Source organism: Chiloscyllium punctatum, chromosome 37 (assembly GCF_047496795.1).
Source record: "Chiloscyllium punctatum isolate Juve2018m chromosome 37, sChiPun1.3, whole genome shotgun sequence".
In the NCBI taxonomy this organism is placed as follows: domain Eukaryota; kingdom Metazoa; phylum Chordata; class Chondrichthyes; order Orectolobiformes; family Hemiscylliidae; genus Chiloscyllium; species Chiloscyllium punctatum.
Window position 1 is genome coordinate 59,570,629 of NC_092775.1, and position 15,020 is coordinate 59,585,648.

The 15,020-nt window shown below is 41.1% G+C and overlaps 1 protein-coding gene across 1 annotated transcript; it reads left to right on the top strand.

Moving 5' to 3' along the window:
• Window positions 1–1,216: 1,216 nt before the first annotated feature.
• Window positions 1,217–12,890, top strand: LOC140463148 (tubulin beta chain-like). The gene is made up of 4 exons (XM_072556909.1): window positions 1,217–1,530; window positions 3,168–3,276; window positions 5,149–5,259; window positions 10,930–12,890. Exons 1-4 carry the CDS (start codon window positions 1,474–1,476, stop codon window positions 11,991–11,993), a joined length of 1,341 nt encoding a protein of 446 aa, XP_072413010.1. The 5' UTR covers window positions 1,217–1,473; the 3' UTR covers window positions 11,994–12,890.
• Window positions 12,891–15,020: the final 2,130 nt, after the last annotated feature.

Genomic DNA, 15,020 nt, shown 5'->3' on the forward strand with positions numbered 1-15,020 from the left:
TCATCCTACCAAGCATTGGTAGGAGTGCATCTGGATTACGTGTAACGTTTTGGTCGCACTTAAGAAAAGTTATCATTATACTCGAAGCAATTCTGATAAAGTGCACTCGACTCAGACCTGGAATGAGGCTGTTATCATATGAGGAGAAGTTGAGCTGCATAGGCAGCATCCATTGGACTTTAGAAGAATGGGAGGTAATAATATAGATATGTAAGATCCTAAGGGAATTTGACAGGGTGGATTCTGAAAATGTATTTCTGCTTGTTGAAGAGAGCTAGGGGATGTGGTTTCAATACTAAGACAGAGGTGAATAGGACTATTTTTTAAACTCTTGAGCATTGTGGGTATGTGAAAGTCATCCTTATAGTATGGTAGAGGCTGGATCATTTGAACATTTTTAAGGGTAAGGTGGAAACATCCTTCAGTAACAAAAGGGTCAAACAATTTTGGGAAGCAAACAGGTAAGTGGAATTAGGGCAACAATCAGATCATCCATGTTCTTATAAAATATCAAATAGAGTTCAGGCTCTGCTCCTGACTAATTTGTATGTTCTTATTTATGCTCATATTGTATCACCTCACATTTTTCTGTGAGGACCCTCATTTGCCAATTCATTCTGCAAGTTCGTATATTTCACTGCAGTCCCCCTTTATTTTAACTACACTGCCTAATTTGGTGTAAATTGCAAATGTAAGGTATTATTTTTTGCCCTTTCATTCTGCAGTGACCACACCTTGAGTGACTTGAGGAGAGAGTGATTTGGTACATAATTGCTTATAATTTAGAAGAATGAGAAGTGATCTATTGAACATAATCCTAAAACTCAATTGAAATGCTAGTTGCTGGAATGATTTTACCCTGACTGGGTGAGTCTAGAGTAGTTTTAGAATTAGAGGTGGGAAATTTAAGACCGAGATTAGGAGAAGTGTATTCCTTCAATGGATTGTTAATCTTTGAAATCTTCACTTTATCAGCGCGCATGCTCAATCCACGAAGAATCAAATCAGAGATCCACTGATTACTGAATAGTCAAGAGATATTTGGAGAGCGTGGGGAGGTGGAACGTGGGCAAATAGTTCATCCATTTGATGGTAGTCAATGGCACAGTAGATTCGTGAAACTGATTTAATCTAGGTTTAGTTCATGATACTGCGAGGCAACTACATCTCCCAGACTGCACAGGGTTGGACACTTTATAAAAGCCGTGGCCGAAGGAGGCGCTTCGCTAATGTGAGCCGGGAGCTGTAGAGCAGTGTCTTAGCGGTAGTTGCAGAGCTCCATCCTAACGGCGAGCCCTCCGCAATATTGACACCCTTCTGCAGCAAACAAAAAAGCGAACTTTACAGCTATCCGCAAGCGCACCATTCCCTGCAGCATATGTTAAGCGATCAAACATCTGAGTTTTTCTTGTAATTGATCGTGGGGTATCTACCAAAAGAAACAAGAGTCCCCTAAAAAGAACAGGAGCAACAATGAGGGAAATTCTACACATCCAGGCTGGACAATGCGGGAACCAGATCGGAGCCAAGGTAAGAAATCCACCACTAACCATATTCAAATCATTTCTGTTCCTAAAAGAAAATGCAAATCATTTCTGTCAATCGAAATGATCTTATAAAATGCTACTCAGCTATGTCCCATCAAGGAAATGAAACCACGCCCTTTCTACACTGCTTTAAACCGTTAGGGTTTCATTCCATCTGACATAATCTGACAATTCGCATTGAGGCTGCATCATATGGTGTATTTTCCAGCTGGTGCAGCTGTTTTTTTTCCTTGGAGAAAGGGATTCTGCTTAAATTACTAGGTTTGTGTCTGCAAGTGGGGCTGTGTGTGAGGAGTAGGACATGCGCACAGACTGCTGCTGACAGGCTTGCTCGCCTCGCTCTCTATTCCTTTGTCTACTCCACAATTCGACAGAGCAGCGGCCGGTTCTCATTCCCATCTCAATCAAAGCCCCTCACTCTGGGAACCAAGCCTTGGCTCAATTTGAAGCAAACACGGGGACCGATCTTGGGTTTTTTTAAAATCAAAGTTTGGTTTTCCAGGAGACTCCCAAATTCCTTGGGTCCTGCAAACCTTTATTTCTCTCTCTTCCACCCCCCCCCCCCCCCCACCCGCATAAAGCAGGAGTTTCAAGGAAAAAAGGCTCAGCAGACCAACAATATTTCTTTACAAGTCAAATTGTTCCAGCGTTCATAAATGGTTTTTTTGTATGTTTGCGGCATTATATAATAATCAGCTACCCGAGGTCCCCTCCTCCCCCTTGAGCGGGTAGTTATGTTTTGTGGGGTAATCGGTTACATTCTTTCCCCCACCCGTGTTTGAATCTGTTCTGCTGCTGAGTCTGCAATATGCGAGGAATCACCTTCTGCATTCTCAGGCAGCTGGTCCTTTCCCAATCAGTCCCAGAAAGATGAAGTCTCTCGGGGTTACAAGAGGAAGCCGCTGGCTTTCCCCGGGGAAGGCACCCATACAGACAGGAAACTGCGAGAGTGGGGTATCCAGCTGTCACATGCGAATGAAGGGGTCACGGATTCCCAATCGAATGTTATATTGAGTGCTGTACGCCTAGGGGTTCGTGTGAGTTGACAAGGAAAACACTCTTATCGTCTCCCTGCTGGTGGAGCGAATCATTCCATTGTACCCCATTCACTGTCGGCTCTATTCTGTCGATGTGCAGCTAAAAAGGGTGTGGTTTATATAGACCGTCACAAACCCCTCGACTTCAATGGCCTGCGCCCTTCACCATATCTGCCTGTAATTGTTCCAGACCGCATCGCATGCGTGCAGACACGTCCAAGAATAAGGTAATAATTGTATCATTCAGTCTGTTGGGCTTTCATCATAAAGCTTTATCAATTAAAAAGCTGTATATTCGACCAATAATTTTTCACTTTTCGCAGAAGATCGGGGAGTTATTCCGGGTGTTTTGACCAATATTTATCCCTCCATCAACTTCAGGAAAGGAGATTAGATAATCATTTCACATTACCTTTGTAGGAGCTTTCAGTGGACAACTCGATTGCACTGTTCCTACTTAAGTGACCATACTTCAAAATCACTTCACTGGCACTTTTAAATGTGATTGTGAAAGAAGCGACATAAATGCGAGTATTTTCCTTACATTTGTGAACGAACTTGTGCTTGTTAATCCATTTCATAGTTTTGGGAGGTGATCAGCGACGAACATGGAATTGATCCTTCGGGAAGTGCCCGTGGTGAAAGTGGTATACAGCTGGATAGGATCAACGTCTATTACAATGAAGCAGCCGGTAAGGAATCCCGCCACCCAGAGGATTTGATGTTGTCTATGCAACTGTCCATTGCACTGACTGAAAGTTTGAGGGGGAGAGAACCCAAGCACAAGGGTGTTAATCTTTTTGGAGAGAATCATTACTCCTGTAGAACCTTTTGAGTAAGCTACAAATTATTAAAGATCTATGGGGTTAGTTGCTGTTCCATGCTAAAACAGCACACCACTTTTATTTCACTTTTAACTGTTTGCCTCTTAATTTCTCACTCTGACAGATGTGGTCTGCTGCACTGCTGCCTTTGATAGTCACCAGATTTCTACACTTGAAAGTTTCAGTCCCTGTTCTTTAAACTTCTAGGGTCTGAAGTATTGGTTTTAAAAAAATGCTATCTGATTGGAGTAAAATAGCTGCTGTTTCAATGGCAAAAAAAAATCCATCATTGAGGGACAGCCTTTTCTAAACCTTAAGACATGAGGACTTTTCAAAAAGCTAAGGCTAAAGGCTAATAATTCAGACAAGAATGCGAAGTAGAAATGAAATATCAAGCTAAGTAAAAAGAAATCACAAACAGGACCTTGGATACTCTTCACTTTTGCCATTTTCTGCTCACCCATTCATTTTAACAGGCATGGACAGATGATTGTGGGCTGCTGAGTGCATCAGAAGATTATGATCTTGCTTAGAAATGAAAATCAGAATTTAAAAGTAGATAGCAAAAGAGGGAAGAGAAACAGCTGACTAAGTAGTAAAACAAAATGGCAACTTAAAGGCAATAGATAGATTAGGAAGTAAGGGAAGAAAGTAGTTAATCAAATGTAATATTTGTATACAACTGCCAGATATATTCCAAGTAAAACTGAGGGATGAGAAGAATACATTTAGTTCAGTATATGATGGGTAATAGAAACAAAATGCTGGGAGTACTCCAATAAATTTGGATGTGTATGAAAGAAAGAGTTAATATTTGAAGCTGATGGCCTTTTTTCCAGAGTTTTCAAAAACAAACAGATGACCAGGAGATCCTGGATTTATGATACCAAAGAATTAATGATATTAAGAACACATCTTGAGGAAGTAGTATCCTTAAAATGAAGGAAAGGAGTATTACAAAGGGTTCTGATTTAAAACCACACCAACTTTTAAGGGAGAAGGAAGCAATTGGTAAGAATAGGATAGAGGAAATTATTTGTTGATACATCGGTCAACCAATAGCTGGATCTATTAATGGTATTGTGTTAACACTTCACACTGTCTCATCAAGAATCAGACATTTATGTCACAGGAGACTATTTAGCCCATTGTTTCTGTACTGGCTCTTTATTGCATCAATCCAAAATAAATACAATTGTATGCTCTCTCCCCATCTCTCCCTGCCTTGTAATATCTCTCGTCTGTCTTAAATATTTCATGGTCTCTTCCAGTATTTATTTAACATTATTGGAAGTTTAGGCTGGGTTTAATGGAAGCAATATGGGTCTAGTCTTCTGGCTCAAAGAGCTCTGAGTTTTCTCTGTTCAGGTAGGCCTTCCCCATTAAACAATAAGCACATAAGTGGTTGATAAGTTATTCTGGGATCATAGGAGAACGTCCTGACGGCAGCTGGCCACTGAGGCTAGAAACTCTTCATTGCTTGGCAGTATCCTGGGAAGTGATGGCACGATGTGTGTTGCTATGGTGAAGGATGGTGTTTGTTTGACATTAATTGCCTTATTATCGGCTTCAAATGGCAGTGTGAGGCTGTCCTTCATCAGAGAAGAGGCAGGAAGGCTGCTGGGTTTCCACCCATCTACCAGATTAAATTATCCTCACCATTAACTCACTATAGAAAACACCATTAAATTCCACTCTTCTTATTTTCTTTAATGTTGCTCTTGTATTTCTCTTTTCCAGGTGACAAGTATGTTCCTCGTGCGATTCTGGTGGATTTGGAACCTGGGACTATGGACTCTGTCAGATCTGGACCATTTGGACAAATATTTAGACCAGATAACTTTGTATTTGGTAGGAATATAGCAGTATAACCTTTTTATTGCATAAGCAAATGCTTCAATACAGCTGACTGGAATCTATAGATGAAGTAGCTCAATGTAATTGGATCAAAGATGGAGCCTTTTTTATTTAAGTACCATTCCCCCTTCAAAAATGAGAATTCAGTCCCAGGTTTAATGTGTGCAATCTTCTGTTACTTACCACTCAGAGGTGAATGAGGTGACTGACCCTCGAGCATGTCTCGTCCAGGGAAGGAAATTATGGGAATGGTACTCGAAAGATCATACAATGATTAGGTAGAGTCAATGTGGGTTTATGAAAGGATAATTGTATTTTCCAGAGCAGGTTTTGTTTTAAAGGTTAACTACAAGGGTGGATGATCAGGAAACAGTACCAAATAGTATATTTAGATTTTGGGTATTATTCACTTTGTTGAAGTACTGAGGCAATACATAGTTTTACTGATCATACAAGGCTAGTTGGAAAGTAGCTGTGTGGAGATCATAAAGAAGCTGAAGAGGGAGAAATGTAGCTTAAGATAGTAAACAAGGTGGTAGATGGAAGAATGCAAATGTATTCACTTTGGTAGGAAGAATAGAAAACTTTTTAAATACTGAGAAATATTAAATACTGTAATTAAGAAGAATTTGGGTATCCTTGTTGACAAAAGACAAATAATGCGAGTTGTAAGGGAGGATCGATTATATAAAGTAAAGAAACCATAATGCAACTGGACAGTGTCTGGGTGAGATCAAACCTGGAATACTGTGAACAACTTTGATCTCGATTAGCTAAGGGAGGATACACTTGCCTTAGTGCAATGAAGGTTTAGTCATTTGATTCCTGGAAGAACTTCACAGCTTCATTGACTTCAACCTCCATTTGAAGTCATAATGCCTCTATCCTCTAAATTCAGTGCACTATTATCCTTGCTTAATCCCTCCCTCCAAGAAAACACTCCAACTCAAACTCACATCCTTCCCTTGACTTTGTCATCTCACGTGGCTCTGCTATCCTCTTCATATCCATTGCAGAAAAGGGTCATCTCTGATCCATTTTATGTGCCATTCTCCATCCATATAATCCTCTGTTCAAATGCAACTTCTTCCTTCAGTGACCACCCTAGGGGGAAAAAACCTTAATGCAGTTACAACTGTACTTTCTAAATCCCAAAATGTTTAATCTTTGCCTTCCAATCACCTTTACAGTTCTGCAACTACTGATTTGTTCAACCTCACCTTCACTATTTAATCCCTTAGTCCCCAGTAAAACCATTATTCTCTCTCAATCTGGCCTAAAAAGGTTTTCCACTCTGCTTGCCTAAGTTCAAAGAATACAGTCATGAATATATACCACCAGACAACTAATTTAGCCCTTACTGTCAGATGGCCTCCTTCTCCAAGGACCACAATTTCCCCTCCCATGTGGTCAATGATGCCCTCCAGCACATCATCCATTTCCCGCACCTCTGCTGTTGAACCCCACCCTTTCAATCACAACAAGGACAGAACTCCCCTGGTCCTCACCTTCCACCCCATACAACACATCATTCTCTGCCATTTCCACCACGTACAAACAGATCTCACCACCAGAGATATAGTTCCCTCCCCACCCCTATCTGCATTCCACAGAGACCATTCTCTCTGCGACTTCCTTGTAAGGTTCATGCCTCCCATCAATCTACCTTCCACTCCTGGCACCTTCCCTTGCCACCACAAGAGGTGTAAAACCTCTGCCCACATCTCCCCCTCGCCTCCATGCAAGGCCTCGAAAGATCCTTCCATACCCAACAGATTTTCTTGCACCTCCACACTGTGTCCTTTCCTTGCGATGTGGTCTCCTGTATGCTGGGCAGACAGGACACCAACTTGCGGAACATTCAGAGAACATCTCAGGGACATATATGCTAAACAATCCTACTGCCCTGTGGCTGAAGACTTCAACCCCCGCTCCCACTCTGCCAAGGTCATGCAAATCCTGGGATGCCTCCACCACCAAATTCTAGCCACCCGACGCCTGAAGGAAGAACAACTTATCTTCTGCCTTGGGACCCTCCAACCACATGGGATCAATGTTGATTCCACCAGTTTCTCCCACCCCACCTTATTCCAGATCTAACCCTCCAACTCCGCACCGTCCTCTTGAACTATCCGCCTTCCCACCTATTCGCTCCACTGTCTGCTCTAACCTATCACCGTCAGACTTCATCTACCTATTGTTTTCCCAGCTACTTCCCCTTCCCCCTTCCATTTATATCTCAGCTCCCTTGCTCCCCTCCCCTCCCCAGACTGCAAACTGTCTTCTTAAACCCCTCTCCCAAATCTCCTTCATCTTTGCCTCCAACAGAAAATGTGAGGAGCTTATGGATGTCTTGTTAGTATCTTTCAAACACTTGCAATTCCCCAGTTCAACAGGCCATCTACCTCTAAGGCCCAAGCTTCATTCTTGATGTCATTTTACATCTTTCCCTAGTTTCTCTCTCCTCACACCTTCCTGATTTCATCATGTCCATAAGGCCCACCTCTTGCTCCCTCAACCCTATTTGATCAAATCTGCTAACCCCCACAACTTCCCTTGGATTTATCCTAAACAGTAGTGTGACCAATTTTCTTCTCTGGGTATTGTTCCTCCCTCATGAAATCTGTCGTCATTGCTCATCTGAATAAGTCAACCCTTGATCCCACCACCCTTTCAAACTAACTGTCCATCTCCAAGCTCCTGTTCCTGTTCACAGTTGTTTAACATAATGTTACCTCCAAAACCCATGTTCATATATACCAGAGTTTCATGCGTGAATTCTTCCAATCAAGTGCCTGGCCCTACTGTAGTATTGAATCATCTCCTATTATTCTTATAAATGAGTCAGAAACCTTTGTAACTCCTAATGTTTAAATAGTCACTTGTACTGCCATAGAGGCCAGCGCTATGAGACAAAAACTGGAGAATAGAATTAGGGCAGTGAGAGTATGTGGACATGGTGGGCCAAATGGTTTTCCTCTGTGTTACAACATCTGAGTCTATAAATGACATCTACGTGATTATAAGAATGTTAAACCTTCTTTCTTTATCCTTCTCTACCTATCTACAGCTTTTTACACCTTCAACACCTATTCACTGACCTGTAACTGCATTTGCTTAGTTCTGTACTTGTCTAAATCATACAGATTTTTAGTCAGAGTCACAGCATGGAAACGGACCCTTTGGTCTATGCCAAACGAAATCCTAAACAAAATTAGTTCCACCTGTTCCTGGCCCATATTCCTCCAAAACTTTCCTATTCATGTACTTATCCAAATGTCTTTTAAACGTTGTAATTGTACCCACATCCACCACTTCTTCAGGAAGTTCATTCCACCTGTGAGCAACCCTCTGTGTTTAAAAAGAATGCCTCTCATGTCTGTCTTCAAATCTCTCTTCTCTCTCCTCAAAAATGCGCCCATAGTTCTTGAAATCCCCCATCCTAGGGAAAAACAACCATCATTACCTCTATCTATATCTCTCATTATTTTATAAACTTTTATAGGTTGCGTCAACCTCCTATGCTTCAGTGGAAAAGGTCCAGGCTATTCAGCCTTTATTTATAATTCAAACCTTCTGTATCCGGCAACATCTTGGTAAATCTCTTCTGAACCCTCTCCAGCTTAATAATATCCTTCCTATAACTGGACAACCAAAACTGGACACAGTATTCCTGAAGAGGCCTCACCAATGTCCTGTACAACCTCAACATGATTTCCCAACTCCTTTACTCAAAGAACTGAGCAAGAAGGCGAACATGCCAAATATCTTTTTAACCACCCTATCTGTATGTGACGCAAACTTCAAAGAATTATGTACCTGCTATTCTACAACACGCAAAAGGTCCTACCATTAATTGTGTAGATTAGTGGTGCTGGAAAAGCACAGCAGGTCAGGCAGCATCCGAGGAGCACCACTCTAATCTAGACTCTGGTTTCCAGCATCTGCAGTCCTTGTTTTTAGCCATTAGTTGTGTAAGCCCTACCCTTGTTTGTACCAAAATGCAATACCTTGCTTTATCCAGATTGAACTCTATCTGCCATTTTTCAGCCCATTGACTCATCTGATAAAGATCCCTTTGTAATCTTGGAAAACCTCTTCACTGTCTATTATGCTACCCATTTTGGTGTCATCTGCAAACTTACTAACTATGCCTTCTATATTCTCATCCAAATCATTTATATAAATGACAGACAAAACAAGACCCAGAACTGATCTCTGTGGAATACCGCTAGTGGCAAGTCTCCAGTCTGAAAAACAACCCTCCACCACTTGTCTCCTGCTGTTAAAGTCAATTATGTATCCAACTGGCGAGCTTACCCTGAATCCCGTATGACCTAATGTTACTAATTAGTCTACCATGCGGAACCTTGTCGAAGGCTTTACTAAAATCCAAATGAACAACATCTACTGCTCTGCCATCATCAATCTTTTTGTTACTTTCCTCAAAAGACTCCAAGTATGAGAGACATGAACCTTTCCTTTTTTGCCTCTCTAAATGTCCATAAATCTTATCTTTTATAATCACCCCCAATAATGTACCCACATCCAAAGTCAGACTCAGGTCTATAGTTACCTGGTTTCTCCTTACAACCTTTTTTAAACAAAGGTACAACATGAACCACCCTCCAGTCATCAGGCACCTCACCTGTAGTTAAAGTTGAGTAAATATTTATGCAGCTCCTGTACACCCCAATGTTCCCCAGAGATCTCTTTTTGCCCCTGTAGTTCTCATGTCCTCAGCAACATCATCTTTTGACAGTTTGTTTTCATGTGTAAACAGATGACACTACTCTCCCCCACACCCTTCTCAGCTGCTGCACTAGTGCTAAATTATAAGACTGCTTGTCTCCGGTGAGCACAAACTTCCACCAATCGCTCATTGGGAGGAATTAGGTGAATGCCTTTTGGTTTCTGTTCTCAACTCCAACCTTCTGTATTTCAACAGCTGGGGCTGAATCAATCCTTAGTGATATTAGTTTTTGATCAAAAATGTATGATCATTAAGACTATTTTTACCTCTGCAACAGTGCCAAATTATACCCCTGACCCTTGCTCACCTGTTACTGAAACCCCCTCATCCATGTCCTTGATATCTTTAAACCTGGGGTTATTCAAAATTCTGCTGTCCTTCTCCTTGCACTAAGTTCCACTCACCCATCACTTCTACATTTGCATTAGCTTCTGGTCAAGTACTGCCTCAATTTAAAAATTGTTGTTCATTTCAAAGACCTCCTTGGCTGCCTTCATTTCTGTAATCTCTTGAAGAACACAATTTACAAAGCATCTGCCCTAATCCAATTCTGACTTCCTGAGCATCCCTGATTGGAATTTCTCCACCATCATTGGCTGTTCAACATCTCTCACTTTTTCTCCCCTCCAGATTCTCCTTTAAAGCCTATCTCTCCTGCTATTTGTATTTGCTGTTCATATCGCATATATGATAAGTAATCATTTGAGTCAGGCAAAAAGGACTGTTGGCTTCTGCGGAATTGTACTACCATGTGCAAGGAAGACCTGAAGAAAATCAACCCTTCAAACATAATATTTTCAACATAGTAGTAATCAGAAATAAAAATGATTGTATAAAAATTAGTTTCGGAGCAAAAAAAGCTTTGAATGGCATTGTAACACGTGCTTTTGCACGTACTGTCTTTCTTCTAGGTCAAAGTGGTGCTGGAAATAATTGGGCCAAAGGTCACTACACTGAGGGAGCTGAACTGGTGGATGCAGTGCTTGATGCGGTGAGGAAGGAGTCTGAAAGCTGTGACTGTTTACAGGGATTCCAGCTCACTCACTCTCTGGGTGGTGGTACTGGCTCTGGGATGGGCACCCTCCTCATCAGTAAGATCCGGGAAGAATACCCTGACCGTATCATGAACACATTCAGTGTGATGCCCTCACCTAAAGTTTCGGACACTGTGGTGGAGCCATACAATGCTACTCTGTCTGTCCATCAGCTGGTGGAGAACACAGACGAGACATACTGCATTGACAATGAAGCCCTTTATGATATCTGCTTTCGTACCATGAAGCTGACCACTCCCACATATGGAGACCTTAATCACTTGGTCTCTGCAACCATGAGCGGAGTTACCACATGCCTTCGCTTTCCTGGACAACTCAATGCTGACCTTCGCAAGCTGGCCGTGAACATGGTGCCCTTCCCTCGGCTGCACTTCTTCATGCCAGGCTTTGCCCCACTAACCAGCCGTGGCAGCCAGAATTACAGAGCACTCACTGTACCAGAGCTAACCCAGCAAATGTTTGATGCTAAAAATATGATGGCAGCTTGTGACCCACGGCATGGACGCTACTTGACCGTTGCTGCTATATTCCGAGGCCGGATGTCCATGAAAGAAGTAGATGAGCAGATGCTGAATGTCCAGAACAAGAACAGCAGTTACTTTGTGGAGTGGATTCCCAATAATGTTAAGACAGCGGTCTGTGACATTCCTCCCCGGGGCCTCAAAATGTCCTCTACCTTCATTGGCAACAGCACTGCCATTCAGGAGTTGTTCAAGCGAATCTCTGATCAGTTCACTGCCATGTTCCGTAGGAAGGCCTTCTTGCACTGGTACACTGGAGAGGGGATGGATGAGATGGAGTTCACTGAAGCTGAGAGCAACATGAATGACCTGGTATCAGAGTACCAACAGTACCAGGATGCCACTGCAGATGAACAGGAAGAGTTTGAAGAAGAGGAGGGAGATAATGATGAAGCATAGGTATGGTGGGATCATCAAGAAGCCTCTCTGTTGGAGAGAAAGTTGTTTTGGGTCAACTATTGAATTCTGCTGATTCTTCCAGCCAGTTAATTAAGAAGACATTGTGATGCTAATGGAAATGGAATTCCTTTTGAAGGTTTGTGTGTGTGGTTTAATATGATCTGTAGTTTTAAAACAATAGTGCCCACAGTAGGCTATGTTCTGAAATTCAACTTTATGAACTGGCCTGAAAAGTCTTATCCTGCAGCTGCTGAACCTGTCTGAGTAACTTGTTTCAGTTTGTTAGATTGGTAATTTGTGTGCTTCTAAATAAAGATACCTTGTCCATTCTGGTGTTGACATACAGCCTTTTAAACTCCTTTAATGATTGTTTTACAGGCTTTCAGGCAGTAAAACAATCTCTAAAATGGAAAGCAGATTGGCAACTGCAACAAGGGGGGCAGGGTGAGATTTGCCCTTCATTCATTAAAGTACTAGTATGATCCCTTTTGACTTGCAGACTATTTTGTTTATTTTCTCTCTTCAGCTGAGATAAAGTAAGGATACTTCTTAAAAAAAACTATTAAATGTAAGAATTGGGCACTATAGCTTTAGATGTAGTCAGTTGTTTTAAAAAGGAAACGTAATTAATAACAAAACCTTCCCTAGAAGAGTAGCATAAAGCACTGTTCAGTCATAACTGTTGAGATCTGATAGTGTTATGTTGATTTGAGATGCAGAGGTAGACCTTGGAACAGTGGTTTTCAACTCCATGAACTGCCAAAGAGCCCTCAACAGGTTCATACAGCTCTTTCTGGATCGGTGATTGTTCTCTATATTGCATGCCTATCTAAGTTTGTCTTTCTGCGATGTTTGTACTGTGAAAATCAAATCATTCAAATAAATCAATACAACTTCTTTCTTTGTTTTTTTTTCTTCTCCAGCTGATTTAAAGGGTACTTCCTGTAGCTACACTTGCTTTTACCAAAATTGAGTCAGAGTGGAGAAACATGGGGAATGGCAAAAGGTTCAATCAAATCAAAACCATGATTCCTTTCTGCTGATAAAAATCTGGATTTATACAGCACCTTGATACTGATCCAGAAATGAAATAAAAGGCCTTTTTTTTTAAAAAAAGTTATTTTAAGGTGCAATTATGTAGATAAATGCAGCAGCCATTTTGTATGCATTGAAATGCAGAGAATGACAATGAATTGAATGTCTGATTTATCTCCTTTTAGACATGGGTTCATCAATCAAATCTTGCATACTCAGGAGTCCATTTGGGCCATTGTGTCTGTGCTGGCTGTTTCAAAGAACTGTAATTTATTCACATGTCCCAATCTTTTCTCCATTTTTGTATAAATTACATGTTCAATCATCTTTTGAAAGATGATATGAAATCTTGTTCCACCATTCTTCTAGCCAATTATTTAATATTTATGACCTCTGGTTACCAAGTCTTTTATCACAGATGCAATGCCTGATATTCCAACAGAGGCCTAAATAGATTTATAAAGGTTTAGCATGACTTTTCTAAAAACATAGAACAGTGGAACACAGGTCTTTTGTATTCAGTGACACAAAAGTCAAGTCCCTGTAGACTTTCCTGAATGCTTTATTATCTTGCTCTGCCACAGTCAAAGATTCTTCTGCTCATAAATTGCTCATGTCTTGCCATCTTGTTTTTTCCATACACTTGCCACTGAACTGTATTAAAATGCATGGCCAAAGAGGGAAGTTGCTCTAAACACCATTAGAATCTCCTGTTCTGTTCCAAAAAGTAGACAGAATATTGGTAATTTTATGCTCAGAATGCACAAGAGCATTATTCATATTAGATTATTCTGTTCATGTTGCAAAACAGGACGAACCAACAAAAACTGCATGAATACTGTAATGACCCATGCCTTTATATGTATACAGGTATCTAAGAGATTAGAAGAGACCCCTGAAAAACTAGGGTCGACTTGTACATGAGGTATATGAAAAATAGCAGAATTTTTGGCTAAAAATAAGGGGTTTACTTATGTGAGATTGACCTACACATGAGTAAATATGGTAGTTTATTTTAGAAATTTCTAAACTGAACACACAGTAGACAGGTGACAACTAAGATGTTAAGGGTGACATTTTCTTCTTTGGTCCAACCATTGAGATTTAGCTTAATGTTGTTATATTGTTCATTAGACTTCAGATTCTGTAGCCTTATCTAGAACATTGATATTGATAGGGCAGTATGGTGGCTCAGTGGTTAGCAATGCTGCCTCACAGCACCAGGAACCCAGATTCAATTCCAGCCTTGAGCAACTGTCAGGGAGAATGTGCAAATTCCACCCAATGTCTGCATGGGTTTCCTCCCACAATCCAAAAATGTGCAGGTTAGGTGAATTGGCCATACTAAATTGCCCAGTGTTCAGGGATGTGTAGGTTAGGTGCATTTGTCGGGGGTAAACGTAGGGGAATGGATCTGGGTGGATTACTCTTCGGAGTGTCAGTGTGGAGTTGTTGCACCAAAGGGCCTGCTTCCACATTGTAGGGATTATATGATTCTATGATATCAGAAATACCTGATTGGAATTCATACCTAGAGCCAAAATCTAACTTGCTTCTTTGCTCCCTAACATAATGGTTATTTGGGTACCTACACATTTCAGTTAGACTAGGAGGAGCCCGGTTCAAACCCATTTCTGTTATCTAATCAATTACAGTGGCAATTGATCAGACATTAGAGAGGAGGAAAGTTAATACCTTGTAGTAACTGTGGATGTTGGGGATGAGGACTGCAGCAGATTGCAATCTGACCTGCCCTATGAAAAATGGTCAGTTGGGCAAAGAACAAAAAGATAGCAGCTCTAACCAAATATGTCTAATCCTTCAAGAAATGCAAAATAAAGTTAATTCAAAAACTAATTCAAAGCTTGCATTAAAGTTCTGATGAAAGGTCATTGACCTGGAACAGATTTTCTCTTTCCACAGGTATTGCTGGACCTGCAGTGTATTTCCAGCATTGTGTGTTTCTATTTGGTTTCCAGGATCTGCAAGTTT